General features: G+C 35.0%; 1 protein-coding gene across 1 annotated transcript in view; it reads left to right on the top strand.

Annotated features, from left to right (window-relative positions):
- Positions 1-26,656, top strand: part of CCDC73 (coiled-coil domain containing 73) — a 75,365-nt gene that overhangs the window by 35,800 nt on the left and 12,909 nt on the right. The window contains exons 7-14 of the mRNA XM_087743892.1: positions 1,809-1,847; positions 9,185-9,320; positions 10,240-10,319; positions 15,462-15,590; positions 15,947-16,006; positions 18,591-18,695; positions 23,215-23,325; positions 25,230-25,361. Of these exons, the coding sequence (XP_087600018.1) occupies positions 1,809-1,847; positions 9,185-9,320; positions 10,240-10,319; positions 15,462-15,590; positions 15,947-16,006; positions 18,591-18,695; positions 23,215-23,325; positions 25,230-25,361 (792 nt within the window). The remainder of the gene's footprint in view (positions 1-1,808; positions 1,848-9,184; positions 9,321-10,239; positions 10,320-15,461; positions 15,591-15,946; positions 16,007-18,590; positions 18,696-23,214; positions 23,326-25,229; positions 25,362-26,656) is intronic.

Below are 26,656 nucleotides of genomic sequence, written 5' to 3'. Positions count from 1 at the left end.
CTCTTTCTTTCTATTCTTGTCTTCTTACTTCTCACCTTTCTGGAAACTCTGCTTTTGGGCTCCTAAACAGAAACAAATATTCGCACTGGCCTTCCAGCTCACAGTGCTACCTGGCTTTTTTATTATTTTAATTTGTTTCACTAGGAGGTTTCTATATTTACCGCTTATTCCATGGCTTTCCAATGCCTGTTTGTCAGTAAAATTGTTGGATAAATGCACAATTTACTCTGGTGCCACTTGGTGTTATTTCTGTATTGTATTTTATATTGTTACGTGGTGTTGGAGCACTTGTGGCTGTGATTCACAGTTATTTGGAATAAAGGAAGACATAGGGACATAGCTAGTATTTAGTTTTCTTTTAAAGACCAAGGCAGATATGTTGAAAGTGCATTAAATGAGAAGAACTCTGAAGTATTTTTTTCAACACAGAAGAGAATTAGCATTGTAATGCACTGCCAGATTTCAGGTATTGCCAGGAACTAATTCTTTTTCTACCCAAACCCGAGTGGGATAATAATTAATTCTATTGAAAACAAAATGTTATAATGGATTATTACCCATGATTTTGCAACATGTTTGGTTCTTATTAACATTTTCTTATAATGGGATGCATTTACTTGGTATCAGACTGTTTGCTTAATCCTTTAGTTAACACTGAAGGTATTTTAGGAGCAAAAGAAATTTATTCCCATGGCTGGCCGCCTGTGCAATAGCTGTAAAGGATTTTGTTGGCGTAGGACAGATGATGTAGAATATCCCTCCATGGTCTGCTGAACATAATATGTGGACAGCAAGAGTAATGAAAGATTCCACTGGCCTTTCTTTTGTAAGATAAAACAGAAATTTTTAAAAAAAAAGCTTAACATTAAATGTTTAATGTTCACAGATCAAACATTTGTGTAACAGTATAGTTCAGATCTAGGAAATTCTGCTGTGACTTGATGAAGCGGGAGGTCACAATGAACCTGTGGACCCAGAAAAAAATTGTTTGGAAATCAGACTAAAATAAGAGTGAGGAACTTCTAATTCGTTTCTGTAGTCCTCTCTATCCAGAGAGTCCGAATTCTACCTTAAAATGATTGTTCTCTAGGCTTAGTCTTTTCTAGAAGTAATATTTTCTGTGTAAGATTTACACACACTGGGTTCTTTGACATTTCTGTCTTTTTTTTTTTTTTTTTTTTTTCCCCCTAGGCATTGTCAGTGTTTCTTTAAATGTTCTAAGAGATATAGAGGCTAAAGCTCTTGCGATCTTAAGTATTATGCAAAAATTCTCTGATGTCAATGGTGTATGAAAAAGTGTTAATGACTTCAAATGTCAGTCATATTATTAAAGCATGCAAGATTGGTACAATATGTCTTTATATGCCACTATTCAGAATATCTACCTAGAATTTTTTTTTTCGAACAGGGAACACACTTATATTCCTCTAGGACTTGAGGGAATACTTTTATTTCTATCTCTGTTTTCTTCTCTGTTTATTTCTAAGGGTCTAGTTTACAGACTGTAGTCCACTTACACGCTATTTTTATGACACGTGTCAGAAAACACAAGGATTTATGCATTTTCAAAATTTTTCCAGTAACAAATCAGTGTAAAGTATTTTTAGATAATTTAAATATTGAAGTGAAATTATGTAAAGTGATCGAATAATAAAAGAAATAGTGTCATCATTAATTCAAAACCAATATTACTGTATTGGATTGCCAATAAATGCAATTAAATCTTAGGTATGAGAATACTTAAATATGCGAGTTGTTGGAAAAAAATGTAACTACAATTTAATTAATAGCTCTCTTTTATTTTACAGATTTCAAAATACACTTTACAAAAGAAACTGAATGAAATGGTAAGAAATTAATAAAAGTAAAAAGATAAGGAACAGCTTTTATGAAAAGAGAATGTCTGCTTAGAGTACAATGCGAATACTAACCAACTCTATTGCTTAAATGATGTGTGATAATTATTACAAATAACCGAAAGAGGTGATATCAGCTTTGAATCTGAAAAAATTTCAAATACAGTGTTTTTAGTTTTTTATAGTTTGATAGCTGCTGTTTATCATGTGGATTTTTTTCTCCCTGAATTACAGTATAATTCGTACATTTGTTCTCTTTGTAGATTAGAGTGAAGACTTTTTATAGACTGTGATTTGAATAATGTAATTATATTACCCTTATAGGATCTAGCATATTCCTCTCAAAGAAGTAATAGAGAATTCCAAGCAGTTCTTTTAGTTGTTTGTTTTTCTTTTTTTTTTTTTTAAGAAAAACTGATAACGTTTTTCCTCTCACTCTTTTTCACTCCTCTTCTCAGAATTACTTCTTAACGTCAGTTCCCCTGAACAGTTTAGATTTCATCCAGTCCAGTTTACTCCCTTTGACACAGAGAATAAATTTATATAGAGTGACAGCATAGTCGCTCTGAACCCTGTTGTCTGTTTTAGGAAGTGAAAGAGTGAGCCACAGAAACATTGCTAAGCTTGATTGAATAAATGCTGTGAAAATTCTGCTGCTGCTCAACTGGAAAGAATAAAGATAATATTGTCAGACCATTACAAACTGTGATTTTAATTAAGAAGCTCAAAAAACTAGGGTCCAGTTTAGCTTTAAGTACCATGACATTTGTACTGAAAGTCATCTTCAACGCTACAGTGGTTTTACACAAAATATGGTGAAATTGAATAATGTGCCCTCTGACCTGGGAGATAAAGCTACAAGTTAAAGATCAAAGGCAACATAAAATGTGTTTTGTCTTACTTCACTTTTAACTTGTATTTATTCTTAAAATACATCTAATCTAAAAATATGTTTAAAATATACAAAATTATTGAACTTACATTTAGGTCATTTCACATATTACTTTTCTTTCATAACTTGGAAGCTCAATCTTCCATATGAATGAGGATATTTAAATCGCAACACCTTTTCTGTGAGCTGGAAATACATCTATGCTGCTTAAACAAATATCTTCCTTTCTTAGGTTTGTAAACTTTTCAATAATTGATTATTTGAATATTTTGAAAACATTGGGGTACTGTGACTTTGATACAGAGTATGGTTATTAAATGCGATTGAGTGGGGGACAAGATATCAGAAATCCTCTTTTCCACGTAGCACTAAACATAACATGTGTGGCTTGGCCATGTTTATAGAAGATGCTCTGATATGAAATGATGAAAACAAAAAACCACAAGGTAAACAGAAGTGGATTCTTTCCTACAACCTTATGCAGCAGCAGGCTAATACATACAGTTTTAGACTGGGTCAAATCCTACCAACTTTACTCCTTGAGTAGTTGCACTGAAATAAACGGTACGTTCTAGGGATCAAAGTAGTAGTAGCCTATGTAGGCTCTCTTAGACAGTTATCACAAATGGCAAAATGTTTAAAAGTAAAATGGGTGAAATTCCAAACCCTTCATTTATTTGAGACCTATTTCTATTTCAGTTTTAAGTTTGTTAAAGACAGATTAGATCATGCCCTGGCTAGCGTTTTGAAAGTAAGCAGATGTGCTGTTTAGTTGATATGTGGCACCTTAGAAACCCTGCCAGTCAGTAAAGTAGCTTTTGTATGTGCTGGGGATTGAGCATGCCTTAACGATGTAGCTTTTTATTCTGGTTTTGTTCCTTTAATATTGTTCTTTTAGTCTAGCATATGCAATGTTAAGGTATTGCATATACACCATGTTTTAGCATGCTATCCAGTTAAGTTTATGTGAAAATTGTAGTGATGATACAATTCTTATATCTGCTAGAATTTTGAAATAGCGGAAGCTTTTGTTTCATAGTGAAAGACTGTATAGAGACAAAGAAATAAAGGATTTATTTTTCTTCCACCTTTCCTTTGTTTCCACAATAAGCGTTGATTATTGTGTGCAGTGTAGTCACTTTGCACCTCACTGTGTATGGATAGTAGCACTCATGCAATCAGGAGGCTACAGGATGATTACTGCAAAGCTAGTTGTCTGATAGAATAAGTTTGAGTGTGGGTTCTGTATTGTGTTCTTTTTCTTGCTGCTGAAATAAAGAAATAACTGGAGGAAAATGGCCTTGGTCAGGTCTTGGTTTCCTCCTTCATTAATTTCCTGGCAGGTGATACAATGTAGAATGCTAGAACTCTGAGTGTAGAGTAAAAGCTGATGTTGAGTAGAAAATAAACCCTAAAGTAAATTTTTTGTCTGTTCATGTGTTGCTTTGTTAACTTGCATTGTCTGATCACGGACATGTCTGAGAGAGTGAGCATGTAGAGTTATTCGTCTTCTGCAGTACCTAGGTCTTAAATATATATCATGGTGTTAAAATATAAAAAAAGACGAATGAGATTAAGGCTAGTGTTGGCTGGTTTAGAGACCAAATCTTGTGTGCAGTTTAGAAGAGCAAATTTGGAGTGCAAGATCTCTGTGCAGTCAATGGGGAGTGTTGTCGTTTAACCCCAGCCGGCAGCTAAGCACCACACAGCTGCTTGCTCGTGCCCCCCTGCAGTGAGATGGGGAGAGAAATGGAAGAGTAAAAGTGAGAACACTTCTGGGTTCAGATAAGAACAGTTTAATAATTGAAATAAAATAATATAATAATAATTAAAAAATTGTAATGAAAAGGAAAATAACAAAAAGAGAGAGAAATAAAACTCAGGAAAAAACAAATTATGCAACTGCTCACAACCTGCCAACTGGCACCCAGCCTGTGCCCAAGCAGCAGTCCCTCCTTCCCGGCCAGCTCCCCCCAGCTTATATGCTGAGCATGACATCATATGGTATGGAGTAGCCCCTTGGCCAGTTTGGGTCAGCTGTCCTGGCTGTGTCCCCTCCCAGCTGCTTGTGCACCACCTCGCTGGCAGAGTATGGGAAGCTGAAAAGTACTTGACTTAGTACGAACACTGCTTAGCAACAACTAAAACATCAGTGTGTTATCAACATTATTCTCCTCTTAAATCCAAAACACAGCACTATACCAGCTACTAGGAAGAAAATTAACTCTATCCCAGCCGAAACCAGGACAGGAGACAACACTGTCCACAAGGTAGTGATTCAGTGCATTAGTATTAATGAGTAAAGCAGATGGGGTGACCGCCTCTGTGAATGACTGGTAGTTAGTCTAGTTTCACTTGCTGACTGTTTATACTGGTAAACTAAATGTTTGTAAGACCATTTAGTGAAGCTGCAGCCAAGTGATATTAAATGGTCTAGGTTCATTAAACTCTACTGCTCTTCAAACGAGGGAAGCTGCATCCAAATAAGCCACGTTGTTCCCAGCAGACAGTCTCCTGAACTGTGCTCGGGAGCTGCTCACGTGAGTGCTACTTGGCATAGGCCAAAATGGGTCAGAGATATTTTAACAACAGTATAAGCATTTCCTGAGAGCTTCCCTGCTACCATTTAGTTTTCTAATACAGATGTAGTTGCCAAATGAATGAAAAATGAATGTAAAATGTTAAAGAAATATGATTTTAAAAGTTGGTTTGTTCTTAATAATCTAAGATAGGAATGTCATTTTTATTTCCTTTCCACATCTTTTAGGAATTTGCCTGTAATTATACTATGTTGTTTAAAAATACAGTGAGAAGGCAGGGATACAGTATAAATTAAAAATAATTGTTTTTAAGTAGAACAATGGTGGGAACTAAAGGAACTATTGTGGAAAAAAATTCCTGTTTTAAAGATTTACAATTGGTAACCCTTTGCATAATTTTCACATGATCTCTTTGTTTCTCTGACACTTTCACCTCCCAATTACCACCTTCTGCTTCGCTGAGTAACTCTGACTAGTGACTCAATTTCCAGAATATCTTTGAGATATGAGCAATTCCCTCTTTGTCTTCCTCCAGTCACCTACCTGACCCTGAAGTATTTCTCTGGTCTAGTTCCACCAAGAAATCATTGTGCCTCAACAAGCCATATGGCCACAATCAGTTCCACTCCCCATCCCAGCTTATCTTTATTACTGGTGGAGGGCAGGGCAATAATTCCTGTTCTTGCGGTATCAGACATTAGGAAGGAGAACCAAGATTCTGTGGGTCTTACTCCAACTCCAGGGTCATACCCTCCCTATCCTGCAGTGTCTCTTGGTGTTTCTTGATTGTCTTCTATGGAAGAACCTTTTCACTGTGAGGAGAAGAATCACATACCCAGGGAAGGATGCCAGAAGGCAAACCAGACTGCTTTTATTTTACTGTGCACCAAGCCTGGAGATCAGCTCGCCATTAAAAATCATATTAAGGCAAGTGGTGAGCTCTTAATAAAACTTTTGAGGCTATAGCATGCCAACCCCTTTTCTCATTGGAAGGAGCCCTGGGAAACAACAAAATGTATTTCTACTTTTCTAGTGAGGAGGAGGGACTAACGCTGTCCTGCTGACTTAAGAAAGAAATTGGGAGACCCCTAAGAAAAATCCATGTAAAAGAAAGTGCAAAAAAACTGAGATCTTGCCACAAGCTGTTCCAGTCTCAAATTAGCAATGCTTCCCTGTTCATCAGTCTCTTAGAATAAATTCACCTGAATGACTATCAGGAAAAACAAATCTATTTTTTTCCTTTTTATTTTTTTTTTTGTTGTGAAATCCACATTCTAGCATTAGTTAAGCACAGTTCTTGAATGGTTTACTTACGACTAGGAAGAAGAGAAACGGTAGGAACATTCACAACCTATATTCCTTGCAGTGATTCTGTAAGTGGTGGTGTTTCTTTACCAGTGCTTCCATTATGGTTTTCCATTTGCTGTAGTGTGTTTAATTTCATACCTTATAAAACATGAGAAATTTTTATTGTATATCCTGTTTTGCTAGCCTTATGTTGGTCATTTCTTTTGATTACTATCAGCTTTTATTATCCTCTGATGCTTCGACATGTATTCCATTTGTTACTGTATGGAAATGGAGCCTTATGGAAGCCAAACAGACTGGGCCAGATTCATCCTTGTGTAACTTGAATTTACACATAGGAATGAATTTGGCCCAATTAATTTTAATTGCTGTGTTGCTCTACTGTAGATTAGAAATAGATTAGATGTCTAAATAAATGGATATCTTTTCTGAGGAATTATTTAACCCACTCTCTTCAGAGAAAATTACTTTAAAAATTGACCAAATAGTACCTACAAAGCTATTAACAAAAATACAGTATAAAGAGGAACACAAAAAACTTAGTGTATGTGACAGAAAGGATAACAAATAATTTTTTAAAAATCAGTGGCATGTGTCACGACTGAATATAGTTTCTTGTGAATATGTATTTTCAATCACCCCTTTACAAAAGAGAGAGAGATTGGTAAAATTCAGAAACTTAAATACATTTTACTTAATTACCATGTGGGAGTCATTGTGATAAGATATTACTTAGGCCAAGATGTTAATAGAAGAAAAAATAAAGTGTTAGATGCTTACAAAAGTAGTTAGGAAAAAAACCCTACGGATACATAATCTTAAAGTAGAAGTGAATTCATCATGCTTCAAGATATTACAACTGCTAATTGATACTGAGGAATTCATAATTATTCATTATAAGATTACTTACATTTTTCTGGGAAGCATGGGGTATTAATGTGCATTACTTTCACTAATCTAAATCAAAGTCACCACCACTACTCCTTGGAAATAGTTGATGCACTTCTGTTTTTTACGAAGTACGTTGAAATTCTTTTATTTAGGTGTGTCAAATACACAAGTTTTCTCCTGATTGTTCTTGCAGTATGTCATTTTTAACAATCCTAGAACTGGAATGGATGAGGCTGTCTGGCATCTCTGGAAATGGCTTAGTCTAACCCTGTCCTGCTCAAAGCGGGGTCAGATAGAGCCGGTTGCACAGGGCCATGTCCAGTTGGGTTTTGAGTATCTTCGCAGAGGGAGACTCAGTAGCCTGTCTGTGCAACCTGTTCCAGTGTTTGACCACCCATACAGGAATTTTTTTCCCCTCAGGTTTAGGTGAAATTTCCTGTATTTCACTTGGTGTCAGTGGGCACCACTAAGGGGAGTCTGGCTACGTGTTCTTTGTTTCCTCCCCTCCACCAGGTATTTATACACATTGATAAGATCTTCTTGAGTCACCCTTCTCCAGGCTGAACAGTCCCAGCTCCCTCAGCCTCTCTTCACATGACAGATGCTCAAATCCCTTGATTATCATAGTGGCCCTATACTTTGAACAATGCTGAATTGAAAAAAAAAAACCAGTATTTTTGTTTGAGTTTGTATTGCAATATAGCTTTAAAAGTTTTCCTTGTTGATTAAAACCATGTTATGCTGGAAAGTGTTTAAGACCATAAAAGGAAGCCGACTTTTACTAGTGGCTTTACAAAGAAGACTGAACACTTTGCGTAATAGATTGCTTTTGTTATGTAACAGGAGAGAATAAATGTCTGTAGGCCTTATTTTCATGATGCATACACTAGCACTGTTGCCAAAGTTTAAGGAGCTCCTACTCTTACCTGTCTCCGTCCACTTACACATTTCTGCCCTGTGCTCCTCTATGAAGGTGCTGGGACAACTGGTTGTGGAGGCTGTGATTTAAGCTGTCTAGAATTTTTAAACAGGGCCCGTATTTTGTTGCATTGCTGCGACCTGAGAGCGTGGTATACTTGGTTTAATACTACAGTAAGGACAAATAAGCAGCCGGGGCAATGAGGTACAAACATAGAGCTGCTGAAACTACTGTATTGTTTTGAAACTGCAGCCAAAGACATGGGCAAGTACTGAATAGCTGATGTGGGGTGGGTACTGCATTAATCTACATGAACATCCTACATCAAAGGAATGAGAGAATGCAATACTGCACTGAGTGGTAGTGTAGGAGGACAAGTACAAACCACAGGCACCATTAGCATCTTAGGCTATGATCACAATACAATGGCAGATTGAATTACGTGTTTAAGACACGTAACAAAGGAAAACTTGCAATCAGGATTTGAAAACAGTTAATGCAGTTCTGCAAACATCTACATGAAAGTTCTCCTAAATATAAGGGACAGCATATGAAAATATGTTAAAGTCCTTTTTTGATAATCTAAGACACAGGTGAAGGTCTTCGGAATGAGGTACTATCTGGAAATGGGAACTGATCATTAGATATGAAATACACAACTGAGAGATTCTGGGAATGATTTTGCATTTATGCTATTATGATAAAAAGCATTTGGAGAGTTGTTTTGTACATGCTAGTTACTATCATTAAGTATGTGCTTCATTTATGTTTGTAACAGGATCAAAAATTACAGATGCATTTAACAGCAAAAGAGGAGCATCATAACAAACTGAATGAAGTTGAGAGGTGTTACGCTACTATTGCATGTCAGTTTGGAATCATCAAAGGTGTTCATGGAAAACTAGAGCACAGTGGTATGTATGTCTTAAATGTCCTCCAGCATTTGTTTTTGCCGTGTTTTGACAATACTGAATTGGAGGCACCTGACAATTCAGAAAACCAGCAGCTACTGTGTGCCAAGCATCAAATATACCAACTGATAATTACTGTATGTCAGTAGCTTCATCAGTGTTTCTTTCTGTGACAGTGCCAGGTTAAGCAGCACAGGTCCTGTACCTCTTCTGCTCTTGGCTGATACACTACTACAGTTGTGTGTGTAACCACAGGGTAAATTATATTGAGGAACTGATTTGTGTTCAACACAATCCAGCAGCAGACCCACATCTTCCAGAAAAAACAAACATTAAAAAATTACACTTAATTTGGATCAGCTTCCTGTTGCCATTCAGCATAATCAACATAAACAGTTGCACCTGCTGAAATGAGGGGGTGAAAGTAAAGTAATTAGCAAATAGGGGAAAATGAATGCTCTTTGAAGTAGGTTTAATGTTGGGAAATGGACAGAAAACATTAATGAAATAACAAAAATTCTATCTTCCTCTAAAAATAATTAAATTTATCAGAAAATTACAAGCAAAGCCTTAGTTAAAAAAACAAAAGTAAGATTAAGAGTTAATGGAGAAGTAATCTTAATAAAGTGACACCAAATGAAACTAAAAATTAAATTACAATTTAAAAAAAAAAAGCAAACCAACATACAGAAAAGTCTTAACTCATTGTTTGAGGTATAGAACAACTGGTACCACCTGATGTAATCCTCCAGGATAGTATCACACTATACGGAAAAAGCAGTTGAGTCATATTTGCAGTCTTAATCTCCTTTCCACGAAGATATTTAATTATTTTATAAATTATATACACATACATTGCAGTTATAAATCAAATATTCATTCAAATATGAAAGTATATATTAACATGTTTTAACTTTTGAAGTACAAGAAGCGATACAGCTCAATAAGAAACTAACATCAATGAATAAAAGACAAGAGACCGAAATAAGTAATCTGAAAGAAGTAAGTACAGTATGCATTTCTGAACGTATAAGTGGGATTCTTTGGGACTTCTACAAGCTGCTGTAGTATTTATAGAAGTAGTGGACTAGCAGCAGAACTGTTCTTCATTCTGTGACGAATGGCTAAATTAGTCTTATGCTCCCTTGTTATGCACAGATACTTCAGATGAATGCCAATTAAACTTTGAGCAGCTCTGAATAGTTTCTGTAACTTGGGAATTTTTGTTTACCTCTACAGCATCCTTCTTGTTTCTTGTTAATTATTAGCAAGCTCTCTTCTTCCTGTCCTGTGTTATCATTGCTTCTCCTATCTGATATGGAAAGGTAGCAGTGGTGGTTTCAGTTTAGTCAAAGATAGAACATGAAGAGTAGTTGCCGTAGAAGCAAGCTGCTAGATTGAACATAGGGTAAAAAGCGTAACTGAGTCTCCATCAGAAATGGGAGATTCTTCCTTAATCTAGTGTTGGTTTTTGTTCTTCAGAGCGCACACAGCCTCTTACTGTTGAGGTTCTTTGGAGTGTGATGCCTCTAGAAGCCTGACGTAAAATTAACTTTTATCTTGAAATAGAGGCAGTTTAAGATTTTTTCATTTGTTCTGTTCTTACCTTCTCTAATGCTTTACTTAATTTTTATATTTATTACATGAAGATATTCTAGCCACAGTAAAGACTAATCATGAATTCAATCTAGATTTGTTTAGTTACATACTAGAATATAACATGGCAAACCTCAGTGTCAAAAAGATCAAGTTTTGAAGTGACTGTTTGATCTCAAAAATTTCAGAACTCCTACCATCATAAAAACAGACTGAGAAACACAATAACAGTAAAGCAGAACACTCGAAAAATTCTCAAATTAATTTCTAAATCACTATTAGGTTTTATGGCATTCAGAAATGTTTATTTAGCTACATAGTTCAAATTACAGGTTATATATATTTATATATTATATATAAAACCTATATATATTTATCTGAAATATTTGATGGATGGAAGAGCAACAGAAAAATACTGGAAGTTGTCAGTGGTGATAACTTTCCTCTGTAGAAAAGCCATATTTGTTAGAATGCTAATATCATCATAGCCATGAAGGTCTGACGCCAACTTTTTGTCTTGTGTGCATTGGGTACACTTCAACTGTACAATTCCTTTTTTAAAGGAACTGTAATTTTTATGTCACAAAAAGAGAGACATTAATCTAAAATGCATCATATCTTTATTGTAATATATTGTAAATATCAAAATTTAGGAGTTCTAGAAATTTTTAAGCATCACAGTAAATTTGATTTGTTGCTTTTGGTTAAGAAACCAAGAATAATTAATTGCTTAGAATTCTCTGAGGGTAAGTAATTTGAGAGGTAAGAAAAGAAAAACGTTTAAGAAAATTTTACACAGTGAAATTTGTGAGTAACAGAGGTGTGCAAGATAAACTGATAGTGATTTATGTACTCCAGTAATCAAACATATTGCTTGATCCATTTTTTTTCAGCTGTACTCTTGATTCTTAAGGTCATGGGTGATGAATTTTAAATAAAATACTGTTAGATAAGCAGAAGAAGGGGCCAATTGAAACTTAATCTGGCTTTCTCAGTTCACCAGGAAATGCCTTTATCCTGGTTACTTCTGAATTTCTTATTGGTTGTTTAGTATTCGACCGTCTCATTCTGAATGTCAGTGGAAAAACTGAACTGGCATTTAATTTCTTAGCCTTTTAGTATTCACATAGTGCTGCTGTGGCAATGCCTTATTCTGAAAAAAAAAAAAAAAAAAGTTGGGGTTTGTTTATTTGTAAATATAGTGTTATTAAAAAAAGTTGTATATAATAAAGGCCTGCCTTTTCCTTAAAAAGCAGAATTTCTGTGAAAACAGAGTTAAAAATGAACAATATAGTAAAAAAATACAGCCCATTTTTCAATATTGCCTATTTCAACAGTTTGCTTATCAAATATTTCTGGAAAGTTGTGTAGTGAGAGAGCGCATATCTGAACTATACCTGTAATGGCGCTTATTCTGTTTGTGAAGGGCTGTGGGCTCATCTTTTGGGTCACTCTGTAAGAGAAGAGACAAGAAGTGCTTGGACCCAGCAAGAGGTGCCGTGAGCTAGTTTCATTTCATTGTGGTTCCCTTGTACTTAGCCTAACCATTGCAAAAGCGATCTTAAAGCAGTCAGGTGTTTTCCCTTGTTGGGGAATGTATCTGTTGTAGAGCTGAAGGGACCTACAAGAGATACAAGGCAATGAGAAAATTTTGATATTTAGAAGAGTTTGGAAGAGGGATTACCAGGCTGTTTTCACTTGCTACATAGCTGAAAGAAGTCATGATATCTGCAGCACAAGTTGGGACAACTTCTAAAGCTGGTTTTATCTGCCTTGGAGACTTGACTGACCTCTAACAGCCCTGACAACTTGTGGGTTCAAACTTCTTTCCTCTATAGCCTCAGTGCTGGAGCGGGAATGACTATCCTTAGTACTAAAATCTTAATTTGGCTGTCAGCTCTTATCACAGCCATTACTTTGGCTCCGACCAGGATGATCTCACACATTTGTTCTGAATGGGAATATGAAGTTAGTGAATGCTATTCAACATTAATGGACAAAAGTAAACTAGTGAAACTATGAAAATGCTTGCATTGAAATCTGACCAAGAAAAGCAGCAGAATGAAACAAACCTTTAAAAAACAGCTATGCTGCTCAAGGCCTGAAAGATCACAAGAGAGTTGCACTGATCTCGGAAGAGAGCAAAAAGATATAATTGTAATTTTGGATACACTTAATATTTGTGTAAGGTATCAGCACTGTCTTGGGAAGCGGTTACATCTGCCTGCGCTGCCTGCTTTTCCAGTCCCACATCACCACTTCATGCTGGCATGTGTATTTGTGTGGCCTTGAGGGAAAGTAGAATGAAAATTTCATATTGATCAAAACCACATTTTACCAAAAAAAGGAAGTAAGTTCTAGCTTAGATCAGCTGGCAAAAGGAAAATACGTTTAAGGAGCAGGACTGTTTCTTCTGTGACACTCTTGACTTACACTGGCTTGAAGTGTTTCTGAAACCGTGTCCCTAAGCGTTGGCTGCTAGCAACACATCAAAGGAATGGGTTTAAAGCCTTATCATTCTTTCTTAGCATTCCCCAAAAACTGATAAAATTATTTTCCAGATTCAATTTAATTTATAGCGTTTGGAGTACTACTAGTTATCTTGTTAATGACAGAAAGCTACTAGAAAAATAAGCAAAAACTCTGGGGGTGAATTTTTTTTAATTTCAGAGTACAAGAAAATATACATATTTTATGTATAAAATTATTTTATATTATTTTCTCAGCTACATAGCTTGTGCTTTCACTCACCATGGAAAACTTTCCCATTATTGTTGGTGATTTGCTTTGTGTTGGGTTTTGGTGGTTGTGTTTTTCGTGTGGGTTTTTGGTTTGTTTTTGTTTTTCCTGCCTACAACTTTGGTGGATTAGCAGATCTGGGTTTGGTTCCAGATGGATTATACACATCCACCAAAGAAGAAAATCCAGTCATCTTTTCTACCTCAAGGACATGATTTACTTAGTATGACTTGCTCTTTCTGCGTGACAAAATAAGTAGTAAGATTTTTCTGCACACAGTAAACTCTGATTTTTGCAAAATATATAGTATCAGATCCATAGCAGGCTTTTGCACCTGCTTGTGTACCACACAACCTGTTAGCTGTGTTCTGTATACCATTAATCTAGTTCTCTGTAAAGGCTGGTACAGGGCACCTTTTCACTTTTACAAAGTTAAAACTGCTTGCATCTTCTGTCACTTAAATGTAGGGACTTTTGCATATTTCATTACAGAGCCTTCTAGCGAAGATAGTACAACTAATATATGTTGTTATTGCAAAAGATGGAAAAGGCCTTACTAGGTTACAGAATATCACAATTCTAAAGCATCGCTGCCTTTGGGTTCTATAATTGATTCTGCAGTTACACTTGGTACTTACTAGATCATTTTAGATTTATTTATGGCTAAAACACATGAGAAATAAAGCCTCTAGCAAAAAAATGATTTATTTAAAGGTAGTACCCATACTTGTATTTTCTGTAAAACTTTGTATTTGTGAATTTCAGCTACAACATAATCTTCCCTTTTTCTTTTGTACTGTTATATGATTTTGTCCAGAACAGTTAAACCATTGGCCTGTGATAAGATGGAATTCCAGTTTTGTGAAGAAAAGTTAAACAGACCAAACTTAGTTGTTAGATAAAACTATTACCATTCTGAATGCTTGGTTCACCACTATGGCATCATGAAGAATTCTTGATACTATCTGTGAACAGCATTCATAACCTCTGCTATTTGTCTGAGTAAACGTCAGAGTGCTCAAGGAGAGAGCGATATTAAACAGACTACCTTGTACCAGAATGGGAGGGGTGGGGGAGAACAGGGCACAATATTTATGACTCCAGGAACTATAAGTTGTAATTTAATGAGATCAAAGCATTTGCTGTTTATTTGCTGCACTAGGAGCTTGGAATAAACTGGTCAGAAAACAGATACCAAAAAAAAAAAGCAGGATATTTAAAAGATTATAAAGGCAATAAAATCAAAGGCATATTTTAGATGGAAAATCATGTTGTAGAAGCCTCTAATATAAAATTAATTTAGCATTCTCCTGAGATTAAGTAATTAATGTTTCAGGAAAGGCAAAGATCTTCCAAATTTATAGCCAGTTCCTGTTTTTACCAGATAGACACTGTTCTTCCTTTTTTCCCCTCCTGATTCCCAGGAACATACACAGTAGTTATAATAGGTACTTTATTCCTATTGTATATCTCAGTGTAGGAGGTTTTACCAATACCAACTCAATGTCCACTTCTAATATACTTCTTGGAAGAGAAAATAACAAAATGCTTAAGTATCATAAATACTTCAAACAGAGTAAAATTAGCACAATAACATTTTACCTCTGAAAATAAACTTTCAGCCACGTGTGACAAGTTTAAAGTTTAGCAAGTCAGTCTTACGAATTTCAGTTCCTATAATTTATTCTGTTGCTTCCATACATTATTTAAAAGTAGGGCATGACTCAGGATAGTTTAAAAGATTTGTCTTTGTTTTGAATTGCAATGCCTATACTGGATGAACTATTTATACGTGTTTCCTGTGTTAAGGAACTGAAGAAAGTAACTACAGACTTGATAAGGTCCAAGGTCACATCTCAGTACAGGGTGGGAGAAGAAAACATCAATCTTGCAGCAAAGGAAAAACAGTTTCAAGAACTGCAACAAAAAATCAGAATGGTATTTTGGAATTTAAACAAATTAATTTTTTGGTGAATATTTTCTGTTCTTAATTCAGCAAACGTCATGGCAATGATCTCTCTGATGTATACAGATTAGTGATTCCTTTCTACTAGCTGCATATACAATATAACAAACCTATTGCCAGAATGACCTTTTCTAGGGAAGTAAATATGCTATGAATGTAAGTATAATTATATAGTAAAAACCCATGTGGATAAGAAGACATTTCAAAATAATTCAGTTTCTTCAAATAGCCTCATGATGATTCATGATATCATGTTAATACAATATTACTAAAGAAAATAGACAGTAATTTAAATGCCTTTTACTGTTCTTCATGCTCTTTTTTTAAGGTGACAGCAGTTAGTAAAAAAGTTCAAGAAGAAAACACTCACATTAAAGAAGAAAAGCTGGTGAGTTGTTAATACAACTTTGCTATTTAAAAATCACTTAAGAATATATGTGCTGCATTTTATATTTAAGTTTCTTAAATTATTATACTAAGGTGTTAAAACTAATTAAATTCACTTGTTTACTCTTCAGAAATATTTTGATACTAACATACATGGGATCTTACTCCTCAGTTTTTAGAAAGTGTATTAGCAAAACAAAGTATATTGTTTGACACTTTATTCCAAGTCTCAACTTTTGTCTTTGAATTCAGATGGGAGAAATTTGGTGTACACATGAAATAGTTGTTTACTTATCTGTTCAGTACAAATAAGCCATAAGGTTTGCATAACATGCTTGCTCTTCTGCTTTCTGGTTGCCAGCAGTTTACTGTAATACTACTGGTATTGAAACCAGGTAAAATTGCAATGATTTGTCAATCATATACAAAGGAAATAGTGGTCCATTCATACAGAACATATACATTTAGAATATTAAGCTACACTTATACATAGCTGAACAGAGTTAAAACTGTCTTCCATCGCAAACTGAGTTATGTTCCTGAGCAAATCCTGATATTCAAACCAAGGTACATGGAGTCAAGTATCAAACATAGCAAAAAAAATATGTTCCCTGTAATAACAGCATAATACGCTGCTTTGCAGAATATTAAGTGTAAAAAGTGTGGTGGTTGTTTTTTTTCTTAAACAGTTGCAGGATTTTCATTCTGCAGTTCGTTAAACCAAACATGTCCAAGAAGTGTATCACTCTTGCTCTCAGGGAGGGACAAAAGAAGTAGCATGCTCGTATACCCACTGAGCACTCACCGAAGGCTAACCCGGCAGTACTCTTCCAATCTGTAAAAGCCTGTTTGCATTTTGAATTTGCTTTTTAAAAATACTTGCCAATAAACACAGGGAAAAAACGAGAGACTTACTCAGGCCTCATTACTCCCACAGCCCTGAAAGCACTAAAAGCATTTATATGGAGATGCTTGTAGCATAATTCATATGCATATTTGATATGTATTATCTAAGAGAAAGAGTCTATTTTGTTTCTCTGTTTTGTTCTGTGTGAATTGCTAGGGGTTGGTTGGTTGGTTTTAACATACGCAGGGTTTTGGTATAAATCTGAGGAGGGCTCTGATATAGAGATGAACTTCATGTTTTCTCCAAGAGCTTGGGTTAGAAGACCTGGATTTCTGTATGATAGAGTGCTACAAATTCACCATCTGGATTAACTGAAGATGTTGGCTTCAGTGGTTCTTGGACTGAGGCTGGATATACTATCTAAATTATAGCTGACTTACACTGAACTACATGCAGAGAAGCAATCTTGTCTAGCTGAGTGAACACTCTACTAGATTTAAAAGACATGGCCAGCTCTGCTACCGACCTGTCAGATGACACTGGGCAAGCCATTCCACATCTCTGTCGTTCAGTTTTCTAGTTGTCAAATTGAACTAAAGATAAATTAAGCTTCAGTGCAAAAATATTATTTATCTCTGCATAAGAGTATACATGCATGAAAAGGAATGAGAGTACCCAAAATAACTATTTTATTTTTAGTAGATAGCTATATCTGTGTATACAATAGAACCAAAAATAGATAAACTTGAAAGTTCTTTGCAAGTATATGAAAGTACTTTGGTTTAATAATATGTTCTTCTCAGTATATTTTGAAGCAACTTAAGACTGTCTTCTGCCTGAAACTGAGGCGTTTTTTGCTGTGCATGTCTTTTAGTAACGGCTGTTCTGGTCTTTAGGGAGTAAAGATTGGCTTGGCTAGATCGTTCCCTCTGTCTTTGAATCTTTGGAAATGTGTTTTGTAGTGTTTAATATAAAATGACTCTCTGTCTCCATTCCATCCATGTTTTCAGATAACTGCAACAAACTTAATGGCAGCACCCATGGGTTTGTAAATCTCTACCACCTTAGTCAGCTCATTTTGGGTGGCTTTTTTTAGAACTTACTCTTCTTGAAGCAACAATATAGTTTTGATGACAGTACCACAAAAATTCAGATAGTGACAACAAAATCTGATGTACTTGCACCATACGATGCAAAGCTAACGTGTCATAGTTCACATCTATTAGGATTTAATTCAGGATATACAGAATGATGTCACATAAGGGAGATCCATTAGTGGAAGTGATTACTTGCCTGTCATATATTTTCTTTGGGATTTTCCATATTTTCCAGAACTGTAATATGGTACCATAAAATTATTCTATTAGATTAACTGAACTCACAGTGGGGTTGGATTTGATAGATTTTATTCCGATTTGCACTGAAGTATGTCTAAAGTATCAATAGATTGTTTATTTTAATTATAAGAAAATTCTCTGAAAAAGAGTAAGTTATAATAAGTTATAATAATGTTATCTTCTCCAAGGCAAAAGGCCAGAAAAACCTGGAGTTGTTCTGATTTCTTCCTACAAGCCGTTCCCCAATGTTGATGTTGGAGTACATTTTTATATACATGATTTTGTAAACACTGGCAGAATAAAAAATAAATATGTTAACCTAAAAGACATAAATTATCTAATGTTTAAGCTTCAGAAACAAAATCTTATTCAATATATCCTAATTTTTTTGTATTAATAAGGAAATTCTCAGCTCTCTACAATGTGTGCAGGAGCTGCTTCAGCGAATAACCCAAGCGAATGTTAGAATGGAAAGTGAATTAAATGCACTGAAAGAAGAATATCAGGTCAGCTTTTTCTTGATTAGACAGGCTGCTACTCTCTGTTATGTATTTTTTTTTAAGTCCAGGACTGTTAAAGACATCTGTATGCTTTTCAGAACTTTTGACCTCACTTCCATTGCTCCCTCAGCTCCTTAACTGTCAGCATGAACCTTGAAGCACAGTCTGTGGTTTCCCTCTTTTCGTTCTCCCCCTAAAGTAAATCATGGTTGCCATTCATATCAGCCATTTCTGGAGGGTAAAACCAGAACATATTGGGGGTTGCTTTCAAGTATTTTGAAACCAAATGATTTTGACTTTTGTTTCTTATAATTTTCACGTAGGTATAAATTTCTTTTCTGGAAAATACTTCAAATTTCAGATCTTCATAGCCAGAGTTTGTCCCCAGTTTTATTAGAGCAGAGGGCCTAAGAAAGAGTATGAGCTTAGCCATTTCTTGCTGTGTTGTCTGGTGTCATATTTACGCTAGAGGTGGTAAGTAGTCACACTGGAGAGTGTGGCGTTGCAGCATTCCTCAGTTCCTCTTTGAGCGTGTAAAAGTGGCTCAGAACGGTTTAGACTGTAAATTACACTAGCAGTCAGACTGGCCCACAGTGCACTAAAGATTAAGGTCATATCTGTTCCAGTCAGATGTGCCATGCAGAGTTCAGGTACAACCATTAATCGGACTATTAATAATTATTATCTACTATTTGTCCATATGTAACCACAGCTATTCTATTCTTTGCTTGGCCTGTGAGGCCAAGGTTTTGAACTAGGATCTCAATTAATTTCAAATTAAACTTGCTGTGTGCATGTATACTTTTGTGTTTCTAAGTAAATGCTTCTATGCTAAATTGAAATTAGATTAACTTCACATAAGCCTTTATTTTGTCTTTTAATAGAGGTAAGCAGTTTGCCTTCTGCCACAATATAAATACATGAATTTTGTATTTTGATGAAACACGTAAGGTTAAAGATGAGTTATGATGTTCTCCATCAGAAACTAGCTAAAATTTCACTAGGAAAGTACCTGCTTTGTAGTAGTGGATAAAGCTGTAACAACTGGAAGAGAAAGAGAAGTCACTGACGTCAGATGTCTAGGCTCCTGTATTTATATTAGTCTAGAGTGTTGGATTTTCATGACTTAAAATTCTTTGATCTCTGAGTGCTCTAGAACCAAGAAGAGCTGCTTCTCCACCTGGAGAACAGTCCCACCAGTTCATTATGAATCTTCAGAGTTCTCCAATTCCTCTTTCGTATATTGGCTCTTTTTAAAAAAAAAAAAAAGACAAAGCACAGTTTAATGGGAAAAGGTTTGTGTTTTTCTTAGCCTGTTTGAAATTTTTACAAAGACTAATTTAACAGTCCCTTGGCTGTAGAATTGCCTAAAGTAGCATGATTTTCTGTAACCTCTGTTATTTATATGTTGGGTCCTGCTGGATTACTTGCTATTCATACAATACTGGTTTTTGTTACAGTAAGAAGGTAACGTACATTTTATTTTTTAAGATGATTGAAATTACTTTGTAAATTAAACCAGAAGCTCAAGGTAATTTAATTGGTATATAACCTTACTGATGATGACTTTCATAATACAGGGGACCCTTTAAGATCTTTGTGTCAGGATTATCGAATAACAGGTGTATTCTAAAAGTGCTTTATTCTGGTAGTATTTCTGAGCTATTGTTTCCCATCTCAGATAAAGTTTATAGTATGCCTTAAAGCTCCAGCTAAAACTGTGAACGGTATCTGTGAATCTTATCTTTGAAGACTTCACATAAATGTCTACAAGTGTAGGAAAAGTATAGCTTGTTTTCTTGTTGTTAAGGTATGAATTGAGTACAAGTCTCTGTTTTGCAGCCTGTGCAGGCCAACAATTGATTTCTGATTGCAATTATACTAATTCTGATTAGAAAGCCTGCTTTGATTTGGGTTCTGTTTATAATAGGCATTGGGAAAGTATTAATGTTTTCTATTTTTCGAACTAACAGGACAAAGTATTTCTAGTCATCAAAGCTTCAGTGTAGTCTTCAAAGGTAATTTCGTGCAGGCATAGGTACTTTAGATGAAATTGGTGTTACAAGACATGGATAACTAGTAACAGGCTCTTGATTCACCCTTTGAAAGCTCTGTTGACTATACGAGGACTCCTCAATACTTAGTTTGATGTAAATATTCCTTCTTAGTCTTCACTGTGGCACTTAAGATCAGCTAAGATTTGATCTCAGTTGAGCTTTGTGAGAGCATTCTGTGCATTCTCAAAACCAAGACATTCTCACTTGAGAATGGGAATTAAAGGATTCATAACACTTATGTAAGCACATATGAGTGATAAGCTTTCAAGAGATCACATCTGGAAACATAAGTGGCTAGATATTTTAATAGATGTATTTTTTTGTAAACCCGATAAATACATGCCTAAAATGCAGCGATTCCCTTAAACAGCATGATGTAAATACAATGCTATATTAAAAGCGAATGCGACATGTTCTTGTTCTTTCCATATGAACTCATGGGGTTATTTTGATTTGTCATAAATGTCTGTCTGTTTAAACAGTAGTCATAAAATATTGTTGCTTTTTATAGCTACTCATGTGGCTGACAGTTTGATACAATTACCGGGATATGCCAGGGAATGAGACAACATTAACTGCTTATTTTGCAGTGTCATTTTTTTAAAGCAACAAATGGAACTTATAAAATAGGGAGCTGAATATATAACTGGAAGGGTCTACCCACTTTCCTGCCAATTTGAGAGCTATTGCTTTCATCTTTATTGATTCTAGAACCGCAATATGATGAATGGGGTCTGAAGGTTATGTATTGTTCTTATGCCCTATCCTACATCCCTGTCAAATTTGTGGACCTTGCTCATCAAGAAAAAGAGTTTCTTCAGAATAATAGAAAAATCGAAGGAGTGATTGTAGGGTTCCATGGAAATATTTTTATTCTTATACTCACAAAAAATTACTGCTTATTTTTGGGCTTGAGGTGACAATACTTAAACTTGCAAGGTAACATTGAAGAAGGATCATGCTGTCCTGTCTCATTCCATCTATGCATACTTAATGCTAGGATACTAATGTGCTTATGAGTTCAGAAAAACAAGTTCTTTAACAGATGACAGAATGCTTTAGAATGCAAGGAATTCAGGTGTTCCCCTCTCTGTACAATTGGCTTTAACATATGATCAGCTCTATTCATCTGCAACTCCTGATATTTTGCCCTAAGAGCTATGCTGTGGATAACTGCTATATTCCATCTCAGAGGAGGTTGCATCTGAGATGCAAGTAAAAGCATCCTTGGAGTTAGAGCAGGTTTATCAAAGAGAGGAGGTCTTGGACTCCGAGTTTATAGAACTTAATGAAAGGTGCTACATAAGAGTGCGATTATTCAGACAATGTATTGTTAAATTGTTTCATCTTTTTCATTATATAATCTGTCACAGAAGATCCATTATATTCTTATGCACAGCTTTTTTCATGTGTATAAAAATGCAAGGTAGTCTGAATTTTCATAGTGTTAATGCCTATAAAATACATTTGTATTAATAGTGTAGCTAATTTAACATAGGCATTTTAAAATTGATGCTAAGTGAATCAAGAAGTAGACTCATTTTTAGGTAAAAGTAGAAAAGAATTGCTTTGGAGTATCGCCTCCATAACTTAACATTTTTCAAGTGGACTTTCAAAGAAGCTCAGCAGAGTCATAAATATGTAGCTGGTCATATAGATACATGCATTAAAGTTATGTTTACATTATCAAATATATTTGTGTCATCTATATAGTAGATAATGGATGCAGTAAGTCCTTTATCTTCCACGCTGTTTGCTATAAAAATGTGATAGGATAAAAATTCCAACAGTACCTGAGATGTGTGTGAAGTTACTGTTGATTTACACAAGACTGCTTTAATTTAGCACAGTAAAACTGAAAGAGTTAACCCAAAAATGTTGCAAGTACTATTATGATAATATAAAACTTAACATTACTGTTATTTTAATGCACTCCTATTCTGTTTCAGCGATCTAATAAAAATAAATTGAAGGCTAAGCAGATGTATACTTCATGTTTCAGTAGATATGTTTTAGAATTTAAAGTTTATACAGTTTATAAGATAGGTTAAGAAACAATTTAGGACAGAAACACTGATCAGAAAAATAAAAATATTTTCTTTGAGTATACAGTAGTTTTTTCTTTAAGTACAATGGCTCTAGATTGTGCTACATTTCATATTTCTCATCTCTGGACTTTATATTACTTTCTCAGCACATTAAAACTTATGCAGTGAAACTGAATAATGGCAAGTGTTTTTATACCCTTTTATAGCCATTTCTTTTTTCATAACCTCCCCCTGTTTCCTGTTAGCTAAACTATAAGCACCTTTCTGTTAATTTATGAAAATTATTGTTGAGATAGCACATTATCACTGATCTGTATGGCACTTCCAGCATGTTAGAAGCAAAGGTCCAAGCAACATAAAACACATCAAAATTCATTAATGCGGTATTGATTATTTTTTGGATAATTAATTTTATTGCAGACCCTTGAAAGAGATAATGAGCTGCAAAGGGAGAAGGCAAAGGAAAATGAAGAAAAGTTCCTTAATCTTCAGAATGAGCATGAGAAAGCACTAAGAACTTGGAAAAAAGATGTAGGTTTATTAAATTAAATGTTAGAGTATTAAAAGGTTTTTGAAATAGTCATCAAGCATTTCGGTTAATTCCTAAAAGCCAAGAAATATTGCAGAAATAATACATTAAAAACAAGAAATTTCTTTTCCAGTAATGCAGAGTCTTCTAGAAATGAATATTTTTAAAAGGTAGATTTAGGAGAAATGTTGACTTCTGTGCTCTAAAAGGTCAGTGCACTTCCTGCAAGAGCCAGGGTATTAGGTGTTACCTTGAATTTAGCACCTCAAAATATTCCAGAATTACACACTTGCCATTACCCAGACATGGAAGCTGATATAGCTTTTAATTTACATTGAATTTTATGTATTTTTCAGAAAATTTGCAATTTTTTACACAGCTTACTCAGAGAATACCAGCATTTCTAGGCTGCACTCTTGTACCCTGAAAAAACTACCAGTAAACTGTCATATAGTAAAAAATGACTGTAAACTCACATAGACTGACGTGACACAGACTAACGGTAATTCTGAAGGGCCATATGCCCAGGAAAAAAAAAGCAACCTCAGACTGAATCAGGTAGAGATACTGAAGGCTTGCGTTAAAGCAGAGGTCCTGATTTGACGGGAATTATTCAACATGGACTGTGGGGTGAAAGGGGACAATAAAAGGTAGTAACCTGCATGTCCTCTCAGTGAATTCACCTCTGTGTACACCTGAACAATAATTTGTCTTCAATATTTGCCATTCTTTCTACTACTACATTATTTTTAAAGAATACTTCAGTAATTATTTAATCCAGAATAATTAGCAAAATATTGTATCTGTGAAAATTGTCTGCAATAATAAATGCATGTTTACAAGTAAGAAAGGTGAATACTTCTTCAGTAAGACAAGATCTGTTTAGTGTGTGGAAACCAGACTCTAAGCAGCATTTGTTTAAGTCTGTCTTTTTTATTTCTCCATAATTGGCACCTACTGCCAGAAGGGTTTTGAATTTGGTAGGTAGATTCTCAGGGAGGCTGTGGGGAAATACTGCAAAGTTGTCCTCGCAATCCTTTTGTCTAAGGCTAACTCTTTTGAGTGCAGCCACTGTGGAGACAACTGCAACCATGAGACTACAAAATAGCTGAACTGTTCTGATGCTCACTGCCCTGAGATTTGATCTCCCTGATTCCTAGGAGAGTCTTATACCATAGTTTCCTGTATAGACATAGGAATTGGCCCTGGTTATTTCTTAGGAATGTTTGCAACTCTTCTTTAGAAGATAACTTTTTTTCTTCCATGTTTCTGCTATGGCTAACTAGAAATTTGGTCTCTTAATACCTTAAAGTGTAGCAGCATCATGGATAGTGTTAACATTATACACTGCTCTAGAAATATTTGTACATTAAATTAAGGTATTTCTGTAAAATTGCCCTTCTGTTCTTTTCACAACTTGTACTTTTGACCAGCCTTTTTGTTCTAAATACACAAATGTAATTGTTACATGCTCACTGAAGAAGCATTGGATACTTGAGGCTATTTACAGAAGCAAAGTGCCAAGCAAATTATTTGCTGTTGTAGTTTCTTGACAATGTAGGTAGAGAATGAATGTTGACTAGTGTGTTTATCTTTGAGCCAAAAAAAGGAAGAAAGCTACCAATACAAATCTCACTTTTTTATGCATTGCTACTTGAAGTAAATGAGGAAAAAAAAAAATAAAAAGTATAGTCTGTAATGGAAATGTGGTTAAAATTTTTGTTTGAATGAAAAGGCTCAAAATTCTCTTACTTTGTACAATTAAATTCCTTAGCATCTATGTTTCTTGTAAGGATTTACTTTAATTTGCTAAGCTGTTGATACCCCTGTAAAATACTGGTTTACATATTTGAACATGCAGTAAAGATCTGTGTTTGTGTGCTCTGTGTACCCTCAATAATTACAGGAGGAAAATATGAGAAGAGAGATAGACACTATTAAAAATGAGCTGAATTCCCTTAAAGGAGTTTGTACACATCTTGGAGATTATCATCCTCCTCAGGGAAATCAGCATTCTGAGCAAGTGGAAAATCTGCAGGTAAGCGTCTCTAATAGCTGCAGTACTTCCCATTTCCTGTAAAAATATTAGAGAATGAGAGATATGACGCTTTTTCTAATCTGGCTGTCATGCCCACTGATCGTCCTTTGACATGGCTAAACCTAAAAATTTATCTGATGTAATCAGTGATCCAAGATCCCATTAAAACTTACTGTACCCAGAGAATGTTCCCCTTTCTTCCAGAGGGGCACTTATATCATAGAAACTTGAGATGTTCGTTACCTTATTAATACATTTATATGTAATAGATAGCAGTTATCTTAAATAATCTATCTTTACTAAATCCTATTTCACAAACGTATTTTGCATGGGTGTTTCTCATACTGTGGCAGACTCATTGACTTCATATGTATATAAGTTACTTGGAAGTGTGGAAGTAAATCCACTTCTACTCAGAGGAACTAATTTCAGCCTCTGTAACATGGGACAGATCAGAAGATTCACTTTATCAACACATAGATTATCTAAGGTCTTCAGTTTTAGTTTAAAAAAAAAACCCAACCTTTATTTCACCTAGTGTCTTTAATAATCATCAAAGGCATAGCAAGCTCAACAAGTAATGAATGCAAGACTTTTAAAGATAAAAGACTTCTATGCAGTGCAGACCGAACCAGAATTGAGCTTGCATTGCTGGGTGAACCAAATCCACATTCAGCTCTATATTCAGAGCACATACGAGAAGCCAACAAGTGGTTAAGCACATGAAGATGGTCTTTTGAAGCAGAAGGAAGAGCAGGGAACCCTGCAGCTATGTGTTATCCCTTACTTAAACTGAATTGCAAATTTATATTCCAGTCTTTTATAAGATTGAAAAACTGGGAAGTCATAAGCCGTAAGAAAAACTTTGCCTGCACATTGAGTGTATTCTGTTGTTGAGTATTGATTATATCATTTTTCCATTAGTTTTTATGTCCAAAGAATGATTTATCCTTCAAAGAAGGGAAAATTCATTTTGCATATCTATGATTTCAGTGTTAGGAAAATAGGAAGACACTAGGACTGTAAAGACAAGAGGGTTTTTTTGGTTGTGGTTTTTTTTTTTTTTAGAACTAGTCTATGAATTGTCAGTAAAATGACAAACCATAATAATATTTTAGAATTTGGAAGAACTTAAAATTAATTTCTTCACAATACATGTATGTATGTTTGTAGCTCACAAACATACATACACACGCATATATGAATATATACACATACATATCTGCTGATGTGCGCTTAATAATGCGATGGAAGTTAGACTTGAAATGAGTACTCGTCTTGCCAAAGCTGTATGA

Source organism: Nipponia nippon, unplaced genomic scaffold (assembly GCF_047370975.1).
Source record: "Nipponia nippon isolate SJK-2023a ecotype South Korea unplaced genomic scaffold, ASM4737097v1 scaffold_10, whole genome shotgun sequence".
Taxonomy (NCBI): Eukaryota; Metazoa; Chordata; class Aves; order Pelecaniformes; family Threskiornithidae; genus Nipponia; species Nipponia nippon.
The sequence above is the reverse complement of the archived record's forward strand: the minus strand, read 5'-3'. Positions and strand labels throughout refer to the sequence as shown.